At 28.2% G+C, this 18,511-nt stretch overlaps 3 protein-coding genes across 4 annotated transcripts; 2 read left to right on the top strand and 1 right to left on the bottom strand.

Moving 5' to 3' along the window:
* The first annotated feature begins 1,639 nt into the window (after nt 1-1,639).
* LOC113789151 (transmembrane protein 145-like) lies at nt 1,640-4,953 on the top strand. Its single transcript, XM_027338645.2, has 12 exons — nt 1,640-2,181; nt 2,273-2,347; nt 2,405-2,479; nt 2,542-2,702; nt 2,839-2,984; nt 3,126-3,197; nt 3,347-3,412; nt 3,494-3,750; nt 3,829-4,001; nt 4,083-4,203; nt 4,318-4,362; nt 4,511-4,953. The coding sequence occupies exons 1-12, from the start codon at nt 2,035-2,037 to the stop codon at nt 4,904-4,906; spliced, it is 1,734 nt and encodes a 577-aa protein (XP_027194446.2). The 5' UTR covers nt 1,640-2,034; the 3' UTR covers nt 4,907-4,953.
* Nucleotides 4,954-5,054: 101 nt separating this feature from the next.
* On the top strand, nt 5,055-6,901 carry LOC113789150 (spermine oxidase-like). Of its 2 annotated transcripts, XM_027338644.2 has the most exons (3): nt 5,055-5,347; nt 5,428-6,026; nt 6,123-6,901. In XM_027338644.2, the coding sequence occupies exons 1-3, from the start codon at nt 5,200-5,202 to the stop codon at nt 6,819-6,821; spliced, it is 1,446 nt and encodes a 481-aa protein (XP_027194445.2). In that variant the 5' UTR covers nt 5,055-5,199; the 3' UTR covers nt 6,822-6,901. The 2 variants fall into 2 exon arrangements, with proteins under 2 accessions (XP_027194445.2, XP_027194444.2); XM_027338643.2 differs by having other exon boundaries at nt 5,428-6,901.
* On the bottom strand, nt 6,892-15,371 carry LOC113789149 (uncharacterized). Its single transcript, XM_075820265.1, has 8 exons — nt 13,670-15,371; nt 12,663-13,464; nt 12,198-12,528; nt 11,233-11,367; nt 8,027-8,325; nt 7,373-7,907; nt 7,210-7,308; nt 6,892-7,127 (listed from the first exon to the last, which is right to left on the bottom strand). Exons 1-8 carry the CDS (start codon nt 15,318-15,320, stop codon nt 6,999-7,001), a joined length of 3,981 nt encoding a protein of 1,326 aa, XP_075676380.1. The 5' UTR covers nt 15,321-15,371; the 3' UTR covers nt 6,892-6,998.
* Nucleotides 15,372-18,511: the final 3,140 nt, after the last annotated feature.

Here is an 18,511-nt window from a genome sequence, read left to right on the forward strand (position 1 = left end):
TCTGTTCTCCTCACTATCCCCATCTCTCTTTTTCCCTCTCTATATCTATTTGTATAGATATCAATCTAAACCAAAACTACCAGAACGAACAACCAGAACAACAAGTAAAAAAGTCAATGATTCTGGAATTGACGTTCCATGAAAAGTACCAGAACTGAAAAAAAGTGTTTGTAACAAAAAAAAAAAAGTTTTTTTTCAAACATGATACAGAATGATGATGATGATAACATTCAATTATTATTATATGATGAACTGAATTGAATTTTTGAAATATTTTCATTCATTCATTTTTGACAATGGACAATCATCATCATCGTCGTTGTTGAAATGCTTTTGCTATATGAATATGATTCGAAAACAAGCAAAATTTGTAATCAATATTGATTCATTTAACAGAACAGAAAGGACGAATTTCCAAATTTAATCCAAAATCTTTCTCATTTAAGCAAGATTCATTTGGCTTTTCATTCATTCATCAAAATTCTGAATGATGATAACAAAACAACGAAACGAAAAAAACCATTAAATTCTTGTCTTCATTTCATTTCATTTTGATAAGAAAAGGTGTGTCAATTTCATTATGGTTTTTAATAATAATGATTATGATTATGATTTATAATGTTTCTCTTCATATCATTCATTCATTCACACCGATTTCAATTCAATTCATTCAATTTGTACCGAAATAACAATTTATTATTTAACACTTTGTTATCAGTCAAAAAATGAAAATGTATTTATTAAACAAAAGAGAAAAAATTCTTTTGGTTTTGTTTACAGCAAAATTTTCGTCTTATCCTTTTCCATCGTTGTCCACTATATATAAATAATGTTTGTTTGTTTTTCATTTCATTTTTGGCTGATTAATCAACTTTTCGATTTTTTCGATTTGTTTGTTTGTTTGTCGCTTGTTATAACGATGAATAACCAGCCATTTTCATTTCCATTTTCTTTATTCTGCGGATATTTGTTTGTCAAACAAACAAACAGAGAGAAAAGGCAAATGACAAATGTTTGTTTGACATAATATCTCGATTTCCATATTCGATATTCGATTCGAAATATTCATTTTTCATATCCAATGATGGAAGAAGGTATCACCAAAAACAACAACAACAACAACCAAAGAAATTAACATCAAACAACAAAGCAAAAAAATCAGAGAATTGATTAGGTTTGTCATTTTTGTTTCTACCCATAGCCATCCCGTTTTATAATATCATCATTATACGAAAAATTCGGAATGGAATGTGTGAAAAAGAAGTGAACAAACGAAAAGCAAAATGGAAAAACAAAAATGGAAAAATGTTGAATTAGTTCCCTTTCAATTCCATTTCAGGTTTAATTGTTGATTCTGTTGAATGATGACAACAAACAAACAAACAACATTCATTTTTTTCATAAACAAGGGCGGAATATTTATTGTTTTGCCAATTTGGGTGATTATTATTTACCAAAAATGAAAATTGAATGAAACAAAAGAAGATTCTTCGATTCAATTCGATTCGTATCATTCATTTGATTCTACTAAATTCTGTATTCTGTTTGTCCTTTTTTTTCTCTCTCCATTTAATTTCTTTCCTCATCGGTATTTGTCATTATTTTGAATATTTAGTAAACGAAAAAAAATTGACAACACATGCTCGTCGTGTCATTTCGCCATTCGTTCGTTCGTTTGTCCGTTTGATTATTAGATTCGTCTTGGCAACCCGAAAAGTTTGCTTGCATGATGAAAAACCAATTGGAAAATCAAAACAAAAAAAACTGAAACTGAAAACCGTAACAGTAGCAACCGAGAATTATTATTGGAATGAAAATGTTAACCGAAGAAAACCTTAAAATAATTTGTTTCTGATCAACCAAACGATTCTCTTCTTTGTTTGTAATCTTTTTCTGTTTGTCTTAATCAAAATTTTTTAATTCGATATGAATGTTTTTGACATCAGATATTAATCTCTTTTCTCTCTGTGGACATGAAATGTTTGATTCTAAAGAAATGTTTGACGCAAATCAATCGTTGATTACCGAATTATCATGGAAAGAAATATTTTAAAACATTTTACAATTCTCGAATCAACGAAAACATCTTTATATTTACTCATAGTAATTATTATTATTACAAATTTACAATTGAAACAAATCGATGCAAGAATTATTGAAGGTGAAATACGTACCAATGAGGTCAGTTTTTTTTCCATTGAAAAATCAATGACCAAAAAAAATGACCAAAAATTTTTGTATTTTCGTTTCCCCCCCCTGATAATTGATCCAGGATTGGGTGTTTATAGCACGTTTTTGTTTTCTTTCAAAAGAAGGTGTTTTTGAATATAATGTTACTTATCCAAAAGTAAATATTTCTAAATTCCAAAGAAACGAAAAATCTTATTTCTTTTTTTTTCTTTAGAGTTTTGCACCACAAAATCTTTTACTTTATTTTGATGCCAAATCACAATGGCCGGCTGTTTATAAACAAAATAAGGTTTGTTGTTGATAAGACTTTTGAACTTTCTTTTCTATTGATTTTTTCTCCGGTATTGATAGACATGTGAAGAAAAACGTAACGTTTTAATCGATGATTTTAATCAAATCATTAATCTAACTGAATATAGACGTGAATATAAAGCAACAACTGCTTCAGGCTGTAGAATTGATCGTTTTAATAATGATTTAAATGAAACATGGTATCGTTGTGTACAGAAAAGGTTAGTTGATATTGTCATATACGGTCCAAAAAATATCGTTTAAATTCAATTTCTTTATCTTTTTCTTTCTTCCTTTTACAAAAAATACCTTTCATGTCACAATGTTTGCGATAAACCAACAACAAAAAACATATAGAACATTTCAATCATATCGTGAACGTTGGTGGTACATAGCATTAGATAATTGTGGTACAAAAAAAGGACTTTATCTTAAATATCGTATAACAATGACCAATAGCCAATCAAATACATGGTTAAAACATTTTTCAGCCGATGAATTCTGTAAATAACTAAATATATTTCCATCCCCAAATCTGATACTTGATTTGAAAAAATTATCGATCACTTAACCCCCTTTACCCCCCTTTATATTTGTGATTAATCATGATTTTCTTCTTTCTATACCCACACACACACACATAGATATATTACATACGGATGTTATTATGTGCATACTTTTCTATTTACTTTTATTTGCAACTTGTTTCGAAGCTTGTAAGTTTATTTTCAATCAAGTAAAACTCACAAATCAAATCGAATTGAATTGAAAAAAAAAGTTACTCCATTATTTTACTTACTTACTTCTTCTCTTTTTGATTGATCACCCTATATATTACCCTATTTTTATAATGTCTATCTGATAGATGCATTGTACACTCGACATTTATTCCATAAAACATATAAACTTTATATTGCTTCTTTATTATCAGGTAAATTTGATTTAAACATTCAATTCAATTCATTCGTTTTATTGATTTCCATTTTCCATTACTCCCAACCAACAAATACAGAATGTCTAGGATTATTATTCTTATGCATATATTATGGAATATTTGCTCAACAAGGAAATGCTAACATTGCATTAAAATTATTTGGAAAAGCATTCGAAGCAGCTAGTACATTAATATTTTTATTATTATTATTACTTATATCAAAAGGTTATACAATAACAAGGGCAAGAATGAAATCTCGAACCGTTGCAAAATTTACTATGTTTATGGTTATGTCATCGATTGCATATGCTATAATTTTCTATCATGAACAATATGTAAATTATTTTATTTAAATTTTTTGTTTAAAAAAATTTAATTTTCAAATTTTGTTTTGTTTTTTCACACCATCAAAGTTATTCGATCCAGGAGAAGTACTTTATATGTATGAAAGTTCATTTGGTTATCTATTAATTTCATTACGATTAATGGCATGGTCATGGTTTTCCTATGCAATTGTATTTACATTAATACATTATCCACAAAAATCAGCATTTTTTGCTAAATTATTTCTTGTTTATAGTATCTGGTAAATAAGGAAGAAATCATTTTTTATTTACAAAAAAAAAATTACTAAAAAATAATCATTTTTTACAAAAAAAAACTTTAGGTTCATTTCGGCACCGATCGTAATTCTTGTTGCAACATTCGTTATACCAAAATGGATGCGTGAAAAAATTATCAATGCTGTTGAATTAGCCATTGCATTCAAAGCTCATCTGATATTTTTTGTAAGTTAACCAAAACCAACAACGATGATGAAAAAAATCCAGTTTTTTAAAAAAGTTTTCTTTTTAAATCCTTTTTCATTTCTTCAAACAACCAAACACACAACTGAAAAACAGTACCTGACTCGTCCTTCGCGTGCAAATAAAAACTTTCCATTCCATGTAAGTTATTATTAATCAGTCAGCCAGCCAGGTAGCCAAACTAAAACTAAACCAAAACTAAAATCATTGATGCTTACCTAATGATTTCGGTGGAATTCATTAATTGATTTTGTTTTTGTTTTGTTTTTGGTTTTGTTTTGTTTTACAGGTGCGTACAACACAAATATCTATTATGGAAAAAACAGGCAATATTGAAAGCGGTACATTAGAACATTTTAATAATTATAAATATGCACCAACTCGTTCAACACCGATCGATGTTTTTGCTATTACATCGGCTGCATTTGCTAGTTTAGGTAATGGTGTTGTTGTTGGTGGAACAGGAGGATCAAATAATTCAATAATTGCCAAAGGAATTAATAATAATAATCGATCGAATAATAATAATCGTATTACAAATTCAGCTGAATCCGAAATAACATCCGTAGCAAGTTTATCAAATCAAAGTAGTAATATGGCTACACAGGAAATAATTGTTACAAGTAATGGTGTTAGTAGCGATGGTGTTGGTGGCCATGATTGGATGCCTAAACCTGAAGCATAAGTGTTAATCTTTTTTAAAAGAAAAATTTGAAAAAAATTAAAATTTTGAAAATAAAAATTTCAAATTGAAAATTTCGTTTTTTTTTGAATACCAATACTGCCATCTAACAATGAAAATCGGTAATTTAGTTACCGAAGAAAAAAAAACACAGCTGATTTATCCGCGTGGTGTAAAATTTTCCTTTGAATCCATATTGATTATTATCACCATTATGGATAGACTTTAAACTTTTTTTTTAATTTTCCATTTCGACTGAAAGAAGAATGTTGTTTGTTTAGAGCCATATTATAGGAATGGCTAAAAAACCAAGGATCGGAATAATTGGTGCTGGAATTGCCGGAATATATGCAGCTCGAACCCTATACCGTAATGGTTTGAATGATGTAATTATTTTCGAAGCTTCTGATCGAATTGGTGGAAGAATCTGGTCGATTAAACAAGGTAAACAAACAAAAGGTTCAAGGGAAAATGAAAAATAATGATTGCCTGTTTGTTTTCTTCACTATTTTTTTTTCTCAAAGATAATGATGAATGGATCGAATTCGGTGCACAATGGATACATGGTCAACAAGATAATATTCTATATGAATATGCATCAACAAGAGATTTGATTGCCGATCCAAAATATGATTATGGTATTGAAGGTAATGGTTATTATTGTAATGAAAATGGTGAAACTATTGATGATGATGATGAATGTCCATTGGTAAAAAAATTGATCAACTATCTTGATGAATCAAAAAATCGAATGAATAATGCAATCGAATGTGATCAAAATGTTTTCGATTATTTTGTAGAACAATTTAATCAATTTATTCAATCATCCAATGATATTATTATCGATGAAAAAATATTGAAAATACTAAAGAATATTTTTCGTTGGTTTATTATTTATGAAGTTATTGATAATTCTTGTGAAAATCTACAAACATTATCAACACTTTCCTATACTGAATGGGAAAATTGTCTAGGTGATACGGATTTAATTCATTTTCAAAAGAATTATAGCAGTATTTTTGATGAATTTGAAAAAGATTTTCCCTTAACCGATTGCGTATGGCTTCAAAGTCAAGTAAAAAAAATTGAATTCATCCATCGAAATGATTTACACGATACACAGGTAAAATTATATGTTTATTTTGATAATAATGAAATTGAAAACAAAGAAATGATTTTCGATCATGTAATAATAACATCATCGATTGGTTTTCTAAAGGAAAATCTAAAAAATGATTTTTTTAGTTTTGATTTTCCGAAAGAAAAACGTCAAATAATCAATGCAATTGGTTTCGGTACAATCAATAAAATATTCCTGGAATTTGATCAACCATTCTGGAATGATCAAGTTAAAGGTTTTCAAATTGTTTGGCAAAATATTCAAGATGATCATTCATTTCCAGATATGGACAATCAAATAGTTTGTCAATCAGAAACAGAAAAATTTCCCAAATGGATATATTGTATACAAGGTTTTGATCTTGTACGTAATCAACCAAAAATGTTAATGGCATGGATTGGTTCATATGGTGCTCAACAAATGGAACATTATTCCGATGAAGAAATAAGTAAAATTTTAACGAAAATTTTACAAAAAATTGTACCAAAACATTGTTTAATCAGAACGATTGATCATCCTCGAAATATATATTGTAGTCGTTGGTTTAGTAATCCATTTTTTCGTGGTTCATATAGTAATCGTACGATAAAATATCAAAAAATCAATAACAATGATGATGATGGCGGATATAATATCGATATACTTGTCAAACCGATATACGATAATAACAATGAAAAACCATTATTATTATTTGCAGGTGAAGCAACCGACCGAAAATATTATTCAACAACACATGGTGCAATGAAATCTGGTGAACGTGAAGCATTACGTTTGATTTGTTTTTATAATCAAAAATGAAAGAAAGAAAAAAATGTTGATAATTTTTGTTTATTACTAGCATTTATTATTATAAACAATAAATAAATGATTTTTGTTTATTTGTTCACACAGAATATAAAAAAAGAAAATAGAAAAAAAAGGATAATTAGAAAATATATATTCGCTTAATTCGTTATAATAATAAAATTTGTTTATCTATTTATCGACGGTGATGGGAGAAGTTTCCCTGAGAAGCCATTCAAGTGCTCGAATTTGACCTTGTTTTTCAAGTTCTTTGCCAACAATATCACGACATTGTTGATGATAATCATTTATCCATTTGATCTGAAACATATATTTAGATAAAAAACAACAACAAAAAAAAAGTTTAAAAAGTTTTTTTAAAAAATCATATATGGAAAAATACCTCATCCAAAGTGAGTAAATTGATATCCAAAAGTTTTGTTTGAATAGGCACCAATGTGATTGTTTCGAAACCAAGATAACCACGTTCATTGAAATTATACTAGAAAATTAATCAAAACGATAGAATCAAATGAGTTTCAAAAATCATCAATTTTTTTTGTTACCTTAAGATTATCTTTTTTTGTAACAACTAAACTTTCAATACGAATACCAAATTGATTTGGTTCATAAAAACCAGGTTCATTCGATAAAATCATATGTTCATCAAGACCAGGATCATCCATATTGATTCGATTTGAAATACCAATAGGCGGTTCGTGTACATTTAAAAACATTCCAACACCATGTCCAGTACCATGATTATAATCAAGTCCAACATCCCATAATGAACGTCTAGCATATGCATCTAAAAATTGACCTTTTGTTAATCGTGGAAAACGACATTGTGCTAATGATATATGTCCTTTCAATACACGAGTAAAACATTCTTTTTCATATGCCGAAGGTTGACCAAGATGAATAGTACGTGTTACATCGGTAGTACCATCACGAAATTGTGCACCACAATCCAATAAAAACATTTCATTCATTGTAATTGGACGATTAGTTTCTTCTGTACTTTTATAATGAATAATAGCACTGTTTGGTCCAGATCCGGCAATAGTATCAAAACTTGGTCCAACATAATCTTTTTGTTTCCTGTTTGATGTTTTTGTCAGATTTAATAAGAAAAGGATTATTATTATTATTATTATTTTGTTCATTGCTAACTAGGATTAATCAATCAAAAAACAAAATAGATCGGTTATTTAATTTACCTTCTTAATTCTTCTAGTTTAATATCAACATTTAATTCATCAACAACAGCGGTTGTGGAAAGCTGACAAGATTTTTTTGTTGTTGTTGATGATGATGTAGATGACGAAGATGACGACGACGATGATGATGTTTGAGAGTTGGGCGACAAAGGATCTGCAATTTCAATATCATTTTTCGAATCATTCGATGCTTGCTTTTTCGTATTATTATTGTTACCACCATTGCTGTTGTTGTTGTTGTTTTTGACTTCATCTTCGATCCAAGCAAAAAGTTCACAAAGTGCTACAGCATCTTTGATCTAAATTCCAAAAAAAAAACAAAAACAAAAAATGTGATAAAAAACAAACAAACAAAATTTGAAAATCTCATTGATATTGGATATATATCATACATAATCGATTCTAATCAACAAGAAATCATTATCTCATGGAAACAAACAAACGTAGAGAAAAAATCAATGTTTATCATCTAATCAATGACCTTTGTCCAGTCTATCAATGGTACAGAAAGAAAAAATAAACATCTAATCCATTTTCAAAAAACAACCCAGCCATTCAAACCAAACTGGACATTAAAATAGATTAAATTTTTAGTTCAGTTTATTTTCTTATCAAAATTAGACCAATCTAAAATTCAATTTTAAGTGAAAAAAAAGAAGGGAAAAAAATTCATTACTAAAACTGAATAAGATAATCATCTCTATCCATTCATTCATTTATTCAACAACAAAATCAAAAATTAAAAAATAAAAACGAAAAATTATCATGTGATTTGGCCTTAATTTCTTTCAAATGTTTCAAAGGAATGGGCAAATAATAAAGATACATAAAAAAAAAGAACAGGAGTAATTTTGCGCGAGCAAAAAAAAAAAAAACTATTATAACGATGGCATGTGGATAGGTAATATATATCCACAATATATGTGTGTAAAAAAACAACAAACAATTTCTTTTCATTGCATTTGCTTGCTTTTCCCATTCCATTCCCATAAACATCAAATCATCGAATTTGAATCAATGTTTTTTTTTCTTCATTTCTCGTTTTTTGTTGTAACGACAAGAGATACAAAAATATACAACAATTTATCGAAGATGGAGATTAATTTTTTCGTTTCTCCTTTCCTGCTTTTATTTTCCCTCTATCATCATCATCATCATCATCGTCTTCGTCGTTTTTTTACCACTATATTATGCTTATTGCTGATTTGTTAAAAAATATTTTAAACGGTTAGGCAGGCAAATCAGTATTTTTTTGGCCATTTATATTAAAAGCATCATGTTGTCTGGCTACTGTTTGTATTTGTGTATGATTGTCTGAAAGGTATGCATATATTCATGATGATGATAATGATAATGATGATCTTAGATTGAAAAATTTTTATTTTTTTTTTTTTGAAAAAGGATAAAAATTATCAAAAAAAAAAACGAAGGGCATTCATAAAGAAATTAGAGTAGAATATTATCGATGGAATGTATCTTTTCTTTTTTTTGTTGGTCTGGTTATTCAAAAGATTACATGATTAACAAAAAAAAAGAAAAATAAATGTAACATTTATCAACAAAAAAAAAAAAAGTATTTTAACACTTTTATTACTCTTTAAATGTCACAATTTTTTTTTCTGTTTCTGTTCTCCTAAAGAAGATTAAATATGTAGAATCTGCTGTTGAACAAAATCAATCGATCACATGATTGCCAAAAATTGCATCGAATTGAATTATCATCATCATCGTGAAACTGTGTTCATCATTTTCGTTTCCAAAACACATCAGATATTATCACCCAATCTATTTGAGGTACAACTCTCTTACCACACACACACACACAAATCTAACATAAACTTTAAATAAATATTTTTTCTTCTTCTTCTTGTTTTTTCAGCCACACAAATCCAACAACAACAACAACGCGAAACATTTTTTTTTCTCTGATCCGCTATATGGTATGATTCAAATTGATAAATTTAAAAAAAATAAAAAAATTCAAATTGGGTTAACAAGTGTATGTTGTAGGGAGAAAGGAGAAAAAAAAATGTTCATCTTGGACGACGATCTTCTTCTTCTTCTTCTTCGTTTTTTATATGAATAATAATTAAGAAAAAAATTGAAAAAAAAATCAAGAAAAGAAGCGAGAAAACTTTAGTTTAACTATAAAGGAGACAACAAAAACAAAACTCTTACAATAGAGAAAGATGATGATGATGATAATAATGTTGATTAGAAATGAAATGAAAAAAATTATCGACTTGTTTGTAATCAAGGGGATCATGATAGTTGTCTTTTCACAATCTTTTTTTTCTGTAAAAAAATGCATATTATATATGGATCATAGATATATGTCATCATCATGCTAAATAGGATTCACATTATGAATTTTAAATTTTTTTCATCATCATCATCATCATTTGAAATGACCAACTAAATAAACTCTAAAAGATAACAAATCAAGATAACTATAAAAAAAATTCAAGTGAAAAATGCGAATTGAATGATGAATATTTAGATCTGTTTGAATCAACCAACCAACCAACCAACCATTTATATAAAAATATATAAAAATCTGAATATGATCAAATTTGGTTTGATATCATAAATTTCAATCATATTGCAATCTTTATTCAACAAGCAACAGAGAGTAAGCCTTCCATATCATCATCATCATCATTTTAAATTTAAAAACAACACTAATGACAAATATTTAGGTGATGTGCAAACACATCAGTGAAGGGGACAACATTCATTGATCTAAAAAAACTTTATGCATATTTATGTGTGTTTTAAATAGATTATGGTCAGTCTAATTGGTTAGAATTGAGAAAATCTAAAATCTAAAATGACAAACCAAAAGGATATAAACGACACACACTGGTTGACTGACTGACTAACACTAACATCCAAAAAACTGGCCAGATTGTAACTAAATGATAATTGATTATTATTATAAGGTCAAAATCCTTATTTATATATTAAGCAAAAAATGCTGATGATAGAGATAGGGATCATCATATTGTACAATGTTTAATAATCTTTTTTTTAGTGTTTTTTTTCTTCTTTTCCTTGCAGAAAATCAGTCACCAAGCAAGCTAACAGTGAAAAGAAAATACCCATTTCACAAAATTAAAATTAGAAATAAAAAAAATCTGCACGAATAAATGTAAACGCAAAAGACAAAAGACAAAACAATAATAGAAAACAATAATAATACTTACATGTGCACGACGCATACCATCCAATTCAATTTGATTCTTAATTGCTTTTAAACAACAAACAGGACTAACGCCAGTCAAAATTCTTCGAGATTCCGGTATTAAATTGACTAGTGCATAGTTTGATTTATTACTAATCTGTATATGTGTGTGATCGATAAATAATAATAATCCAATATGGTGTTTGAAGGGGGAAGAAAAAGAAAAAAAGAAAGAAATGAAAAAAAAGTAAATTAAATTTTCTGATCTCAAATCATTTTCATTGTGTGTGTGTGTGTAATGCCAATAATAATGATAATAATAATGATTTTTCAAAACTCAATCAAATCAAATCAAATCAATCAGAGTTTGTGTTTGTGTGTGGCTCGATAATTAAATAACAAAAAATAATTATTCAATGATGATGATGATTGAGAGTAAATTGGAAAAATTTGAAAAAAAATAATTTATCCAAATCAAGAGTATCATGGCGTGTTAAAAAACTTTGTGTATGTGTGTGGCCTTTTATTTCCTAATTAATAATCCTAAATTTACAAATTAAACGGACATATAATAAAAATTGTGAAAAGAGTTATGGAATAAATAAATAAATGAGAAAAGCAAACAAACAAAACAAAGCGTGTTATAATTTATGGCAATATCATCACTGTTTTTTTGGATTGACCATTCACAATTGATTGAATCCACCGCCATCATCATCATCATTATCATCGTTTTGTATTGATGATTTGAAAAGAAAAGCATCTCACGATAACAATATTGATGATGACGGGTAATCAAACGAAAATAAAACGGTCAATCAAATCGGGAAAGAAAAAAAAAAACAATGGAAATAATTATAATGACAGTGTGCATGCATGCCTGTTATTTTTTATTTTTTATTTTGTTTCCTATCAAATTAAATGATTCTAAACGAAAATTTTTGTTTTTTTTTTGAAATTGAAAAAATAAAATCTCAAATTACATACCCAAATTTTATCCCTTGGATTTAAACTAACAAAAGATCGAATAAATTCATTAATCGATTCATATGGATGAATTTCAATCACGAACATTGATGACATAGGATCATCGGTTGATTCATTTTCTTTTTCAATTATCATCGATTGTGGTGATTGTTGTTGTTGTTGTTGTTGAACATTATTATTGTTTGTCGATCGAACACTTGGTGATGAACGTGTTGATGATGTTGATGTTGATGGTGATTTTAAATTGTTTTGATTATTATTATCATCATCATCATTAATGCCCAAATGTTTTAATGAATTTTCATTTAGTTTTGATTCATCAATAAATAAACTATATATATAGGTAGGAGGGGAGGAACGAGGAATCCAAGTAATTTATGGATTAAAACAAATTAAAACAAACAATAATTAAAACACATATTAAAACAAAAACAAAGAAAAAAGATTGATTTGAAAATAACTTACTAAGCTCGATTCATTGATACGATTGCATAGGAAAAAAATACTGGATTATAATCAATATCTGATCCACGTAAATTAAATAACCATGCAATATCATCTAATGCTGTTAACACTAATAATGCAGCATCTTTTTTTAACATTTTTTCACGAATTTCAATCAATTTATCATTGAATGATTTGCCGGCAAATTTCATTTCCAATGGTATAACAGGTTCAAATGGTCTTTCAGGACGCCATGTCCAAATTTGGTCAATCAAATTAAAAGGTGTTTGTATTAATTGATTGCCACAAAGTAATAGTTCCTGTTCCAATTTTATCCATAAATCATATGACATTGTATGTGCATCTACACCTACACGTGAACCAGGTGTTAAAACTTTATTCAACCATTCACCAATAGTAGGTGTATTTGGTTGATATTGTTTCATTAATATCCAATGATGTTTATTTAATTCACGTTCAGCTTGTAAAAAATATCTTCCATCAGTCCATAAAGCTGCTTCATTTAATGTTATAACTGCTGTACCAGCTGATCCAGTAAAATCAGTAATAAATTGACGTCTTGCATCACATGGTGCAATATATTCAGATCCATGTGAATCAGAGGTAGGTACTACTAATGCATGGAATGATGCTTCGGAATTGATAGCATTATTATCTGATGATTGAATACCTGCACTACGCATTAATGCACGTAAAACTTTTAAAATATTTGTTTTATCTCGTACGGCCATATTTAATGGTTGATCTTGTTGTTGTTGTCGTCGATAGAAATTTGTATCGAGATCAGAACGAAAATTATCTCCTATTATTTTTTTTATCATTGTAATAATGGGATTAGGAATCAGAAAAAAATGAAAAAATTTTGAATGTTACATAATTTTGAAGCAAAAAAATCCAAAAATGACTGAATATTGATCAAACACACAAGAGGCATACAAAAAAAGAGAGTAAAGTTTATCAAAAATCATATCTTTCATTCTGTGAATAATCAAGTTAAGTTATCCTACCTAAAGAAACAAAAGGTGAGTGATCAATAGATAAATGGTTTAGTTGACATTTATCAATCGATCTATCAGATTGATTTTCGTTATTACTATTATTATTATTATTATTATTGGATGCAGCAACAACAGCGGCTGCTGTTGCAGTTGCCATTGTTAGATCAAAATTTTTTAATAAATTTTGATTATATAATGTTTGTGCTAATGCGGCAGCCATTTGTGGATTGGTAGCCGCTGTAGCTGATAAAAATTTAAATGTTTCATTTAGTAATGATGGAAATGAAGCGGCAGCAAATGCTGCTGCATGTGCTTCTTGAAACGCATCTTGTAATTGTATAGTAAGAGGATCTGTTGTTTGACAAGTTATCGTATTGCTTGCCATATCATTTGCTGTTTGTGTTGTATTTAGCATTGAAAATGATGATGTACTTGATGGTCGACTTGTTGGCGAATCATTTGATTTCATATTGATCATCATCGATGATGATGATGATGAAGAATGTGTATTTAATGGTGAATTTGATAAAGCTAATCGATTCAATGCATCGAATGGATTATTATTTTTTGATGCATTTTGTTGTTGTTGTTGTTGACTTGATGATGGTGATGATGATGATGAGTATTTATTATTTCTTAATAATTTATTGTATTGATGATATGATGATTTATTCATTAATTGATGATGATGATGATGAGATAACAAATTTGATGATGGTGGCGGTGGTGGTGGTGTTCGAGAATTTGTTTTCATTTTAAATGAAGATTCTAAAATATTTTGTTGATTATTAATTAGATTAAATTGATTATTTAATGATGAATATAATGTATTATTATTGTCAACATTATTCGTACTTGGTAATGAAAGATTCATGGCTTGGCTAAAATTATCCTGATTAACAGATGATTGATTTATAAATGGAAGATTATTATTATTTGAAGGCAGCAATGAATGACTGGAATTATTATTATTATTATTATTGGCAAAATTACTTGATGCAAGATTCTGTAGAAAAGTTAATGCGGATGTAAAATTCTGATGATGATTGTTATTGTTGTTGTTGTTTGCTGTTGCTGCAACAGAACCATATTCTAATGGTGATGATGATAATGGTGAATGTTGTTGTTGTTGATGATGCATAGGAAGTGGAGGTATTCGAGGTGATTGAGATGATGTTGATGAAGAAGTAATACTTAACGAATTGGAAATCTGACTGGATTTATTATTATTACCATGATTATTATGATTATTATTATTCGAACCATGTAAAAAAGATGAATATTGTTGTTGAATATCATTAGCCGTTTTATTTGAATAACGTTGTTGTGATGTTGTTGTTGATGTAGATGTTACATTTGAACTTAAATGATGATTATGATTATGATGATTATGATTATGATGATGGCTACCATTACGTAACATTAATGATGCTTCAGGTGGATGATTATGTTTATTATTTGATTTTTTTACCCGATTATTAACAGTAACAGCACGTCCAGGACATTGTCGATCACGTGAACAACGCCAATAAACAGTACCATCTTTACCATCACGTACTTTATTATAACGATGTCCTTCATATAATAGGGCAACACCACCACGTTGTGTTGCCACATATGAACAAGCAGAACTAGATTCCATTAGATTATTGAATCGCATTGAAAAAATTGAAAAATTTAAAAAATATATCCGATAATAAAACAATAATGAATGCAAACAAACAAACAAAAAAACACACGTGTGTTGTTTACTTGTATCGATGAACAACGAAATGAAAAAAAACTTCTTGAAAATGATAATTTTGCATCATCATCATCATTAGCATCAACAAACAAACTTGTTGAAAAAAAACAGAATGGCCGGATAATTGAAATTTAGATGAACAAGAATTTTTCGTGCGAAAAAAAACTGAACAGTTTTGTTTATATCAATACGATTCTGTCAAGTTCAAGATCTTTGTTGTTCAAAAAAAACACTTTCGAACATCACATGAACAAACTTCGTAGACAAAGAATATTCATATTAGTGTTTTTTTTGAAAAACGGTGAAAACAAAAAATTGCGACCAAATTTTTTCCGTTCATTCACATCAAACGAAAGAAACATTAAGGGTTGTTGATTTTCAAACCAAACACCTATTCTTCAAGTGATATATTTGTAGACAAAGATGATGTTGATGATTTCTTCATCATATTATTCTTCTTCTACTTCTTCTTATAACGGAATCGATTTCATTTTTTTTCAACTGGTTGTTTGTTTGTATTTTTTTCCGTTCTGCGTATTAATTCGTAGTTGGTTGGTTGGTTGGTTAAAAGAATTTTCTTGGCTTCAATTTAAGGAATTTTTATAGCGCATGTTAACAATCTTAAATGTACAAGTGTCAATGTTGTATGTGAAGAATATTCTTTGGTATTACATTGTGTAATACGATTGACAATGAAAAAAAATTATCATCATCATCACCATTATTTGATAATGATTTGCTGTGATTGAACATTAAGTTAAAAAGGGTTACAGAATCGATCGAATATCACATCATCACATTGTGGACAGTCATTATTATAGGAACACATTCTTTTCAGTAAACAAAAAAAATGCCGCTAAAATCCCCTCCTGATCATCACATCAACAACATGATATTTTGAAATTTCGAAGAAAAAGAGAGAAGCAAAAAAATGATATTTTGAAGGGGAATCACAAACAAACAAACAAACAATATTGATTTTACTTGTTAATTGAAATAAACATTTGGAAAAATTAAATTTCAAAATTTGTAGAAAACACATTGATACACACACACACAACACTTGATGATGATCATCACCACATGCAATCCAAAAAAGATTTAAGAAAATAGCCAACAACAGAAAAACTAATGCTGAGGAGAAAATTTTGTTGGCGCGCTTTGGAAATACAAAAAATTGCGCGAAAAACAAAAAACAAAATCAAACATCTATAGCAATGACACATAAATAAACAGCCAAAAGAAAATTTCCAATATGTGTCCAAACGATTGGGTGTAAAATGATAGAATGAATGAAAACATTTAACTTAAAAAAAACAAAACAAAAAACACTATTTAAGTGATAAAAGAGAATATTTATTTCAATCAAATGAAGATGCACACACACATACATTACATACAGGATATACAGGAGAATAGTTTCTCTTTTCTCTCTCTCTCTCTCTCTCTCTCTCTCTCTACCTGGTGTGATTCATTCAATCTTCGATTCACAGGTGTCTTTTCAGTGTATAAGATCGAAGTAGTGGTTTTATACAATTTTAATGTTATGATTTTTTTTAAATATATGTGATGTGATTGTGTGTGTGTGGCTAAATCACATCAAATCAATAGTAGAAACAAACAAAAAAAATGTGACCACACAAAATCGCATCAGTTACAAATGATGATAATGATGATGAATAAATTGTTTATTTCAAAATTTTCAAATATTTTCGTTTTTTGTTTTGGCCGACAAAATTCAATGTGTGAAGGTGTTGTACTCTTCATAGACAAATATTCTGATTTGTCTGATTTGACTAATAAATTGTAGCTAATAATGATCATGATGAAAGAAGATCAAAGAAAGATTATAGTCTTGAAATGTCTATTTTTCTTGGATAACGACAACAACAAAACAAAATAGCCATGTATTTATTGGGGGAAAGAAGTGATATTGAAAAATCCTCATTCATTCATTCAATCAATTAGATTCAAAATTTTGAATTTTTTTTTTTAAATTAAAGGAAATTTTTCATTTTCCATTGATCATAACCCGCAGGTATAATAAATGAATGAATGAATGATAATGATGATGATGCACAACAACGTTCAATCGCAACAAAAAGTATTAAGATATATAGATTTCAATTCAAACAAACAAACAAACAAAAATTATCATCAAAACTTTTACACCTATACTTCTATATCTATCAAAGGAAAAACACAGACACATTACTTATATTTGAAAGAAAATAACCCAACCAATTTCAAGAAAGAAAGAAACATTGGAACATTACGATATTTTCTTTTCTGTCAAAAAAAAAAAAAAAAATGTTAATTAGTTGAAAAGCAATACTCATCATCATCATCATCATAATCATAATCATCATTTCCCTCTCCTATATATCCTAGACTTGAATTTTAAAAAAAGAAAAAAAATGATGCTGTGAAGCTCACCACCACACACACGTATTTTTGAAAGAGTGTGTGCGGTGGTTAAATGAAACAAAATTATCATTCGTTTTTTATATCTTTATCTATATCTAAATAACAGGTATTTGTGTGTGAAACTAACTAACTAAACTAACTAACCTGATTGATTGATTAATTTGAAACGGGAATAAAAAAAAGAAAAGAAGAATTTTCTATTTAATGAATCAATTTTCAACTAAACATATACTTTATCTATCAATCAATCAATCATTATCTATCTATTAATCTATTATTCATTCACTTTATAATAATAATGGAAATGAATAATGAATGAAATCAAAGAAGCATCAACACGCATATTTAAAAGTGAAAAAAAATTCACCTTCATAAACACATAAACACAAGACAGGGATATTTTCTTTCCACGTATTCTCAAGAGGAATATAATATTTTTTCTTGTAAACTGGTCTGCTACCTGTTTGATGATGAAATATTTGATACTAAAAAGTCTATATAGCCTATCTATCACTGTTTTTTTTTTGGTGATTTTTTCTTTTAAAAAAAAGTCTGCATGTCTGCGATAATAATCTCGTTTTTTTTTTCTTAAAAATCATGAATTGAAAATTGAATGAATGGTTGTAAAAGTTAGCACGTGCTTTCATAATACCATTGCGAATGAATTAATCTGATTTTAC

This window comes from Dermatophagoides pteronyssinus, unplaced genomic scaffold, assembly GCF_027571235.1.
Source record: "Dermatophagoides pteronyssinus isolate colony J.1.1.1.1 unplaced genomic scaffold, Derpt_VIB-CSIC_2022.12 sq0006, whole genome shotgun sequence".
Lineage (NCBI taxonomy): Eukaryota > Metazoa > Arthropoda > Arachnida > Sarcoptiformes > Pyroglyphidae > Dermatophagoides > Dermatophagoides pteronyssinus.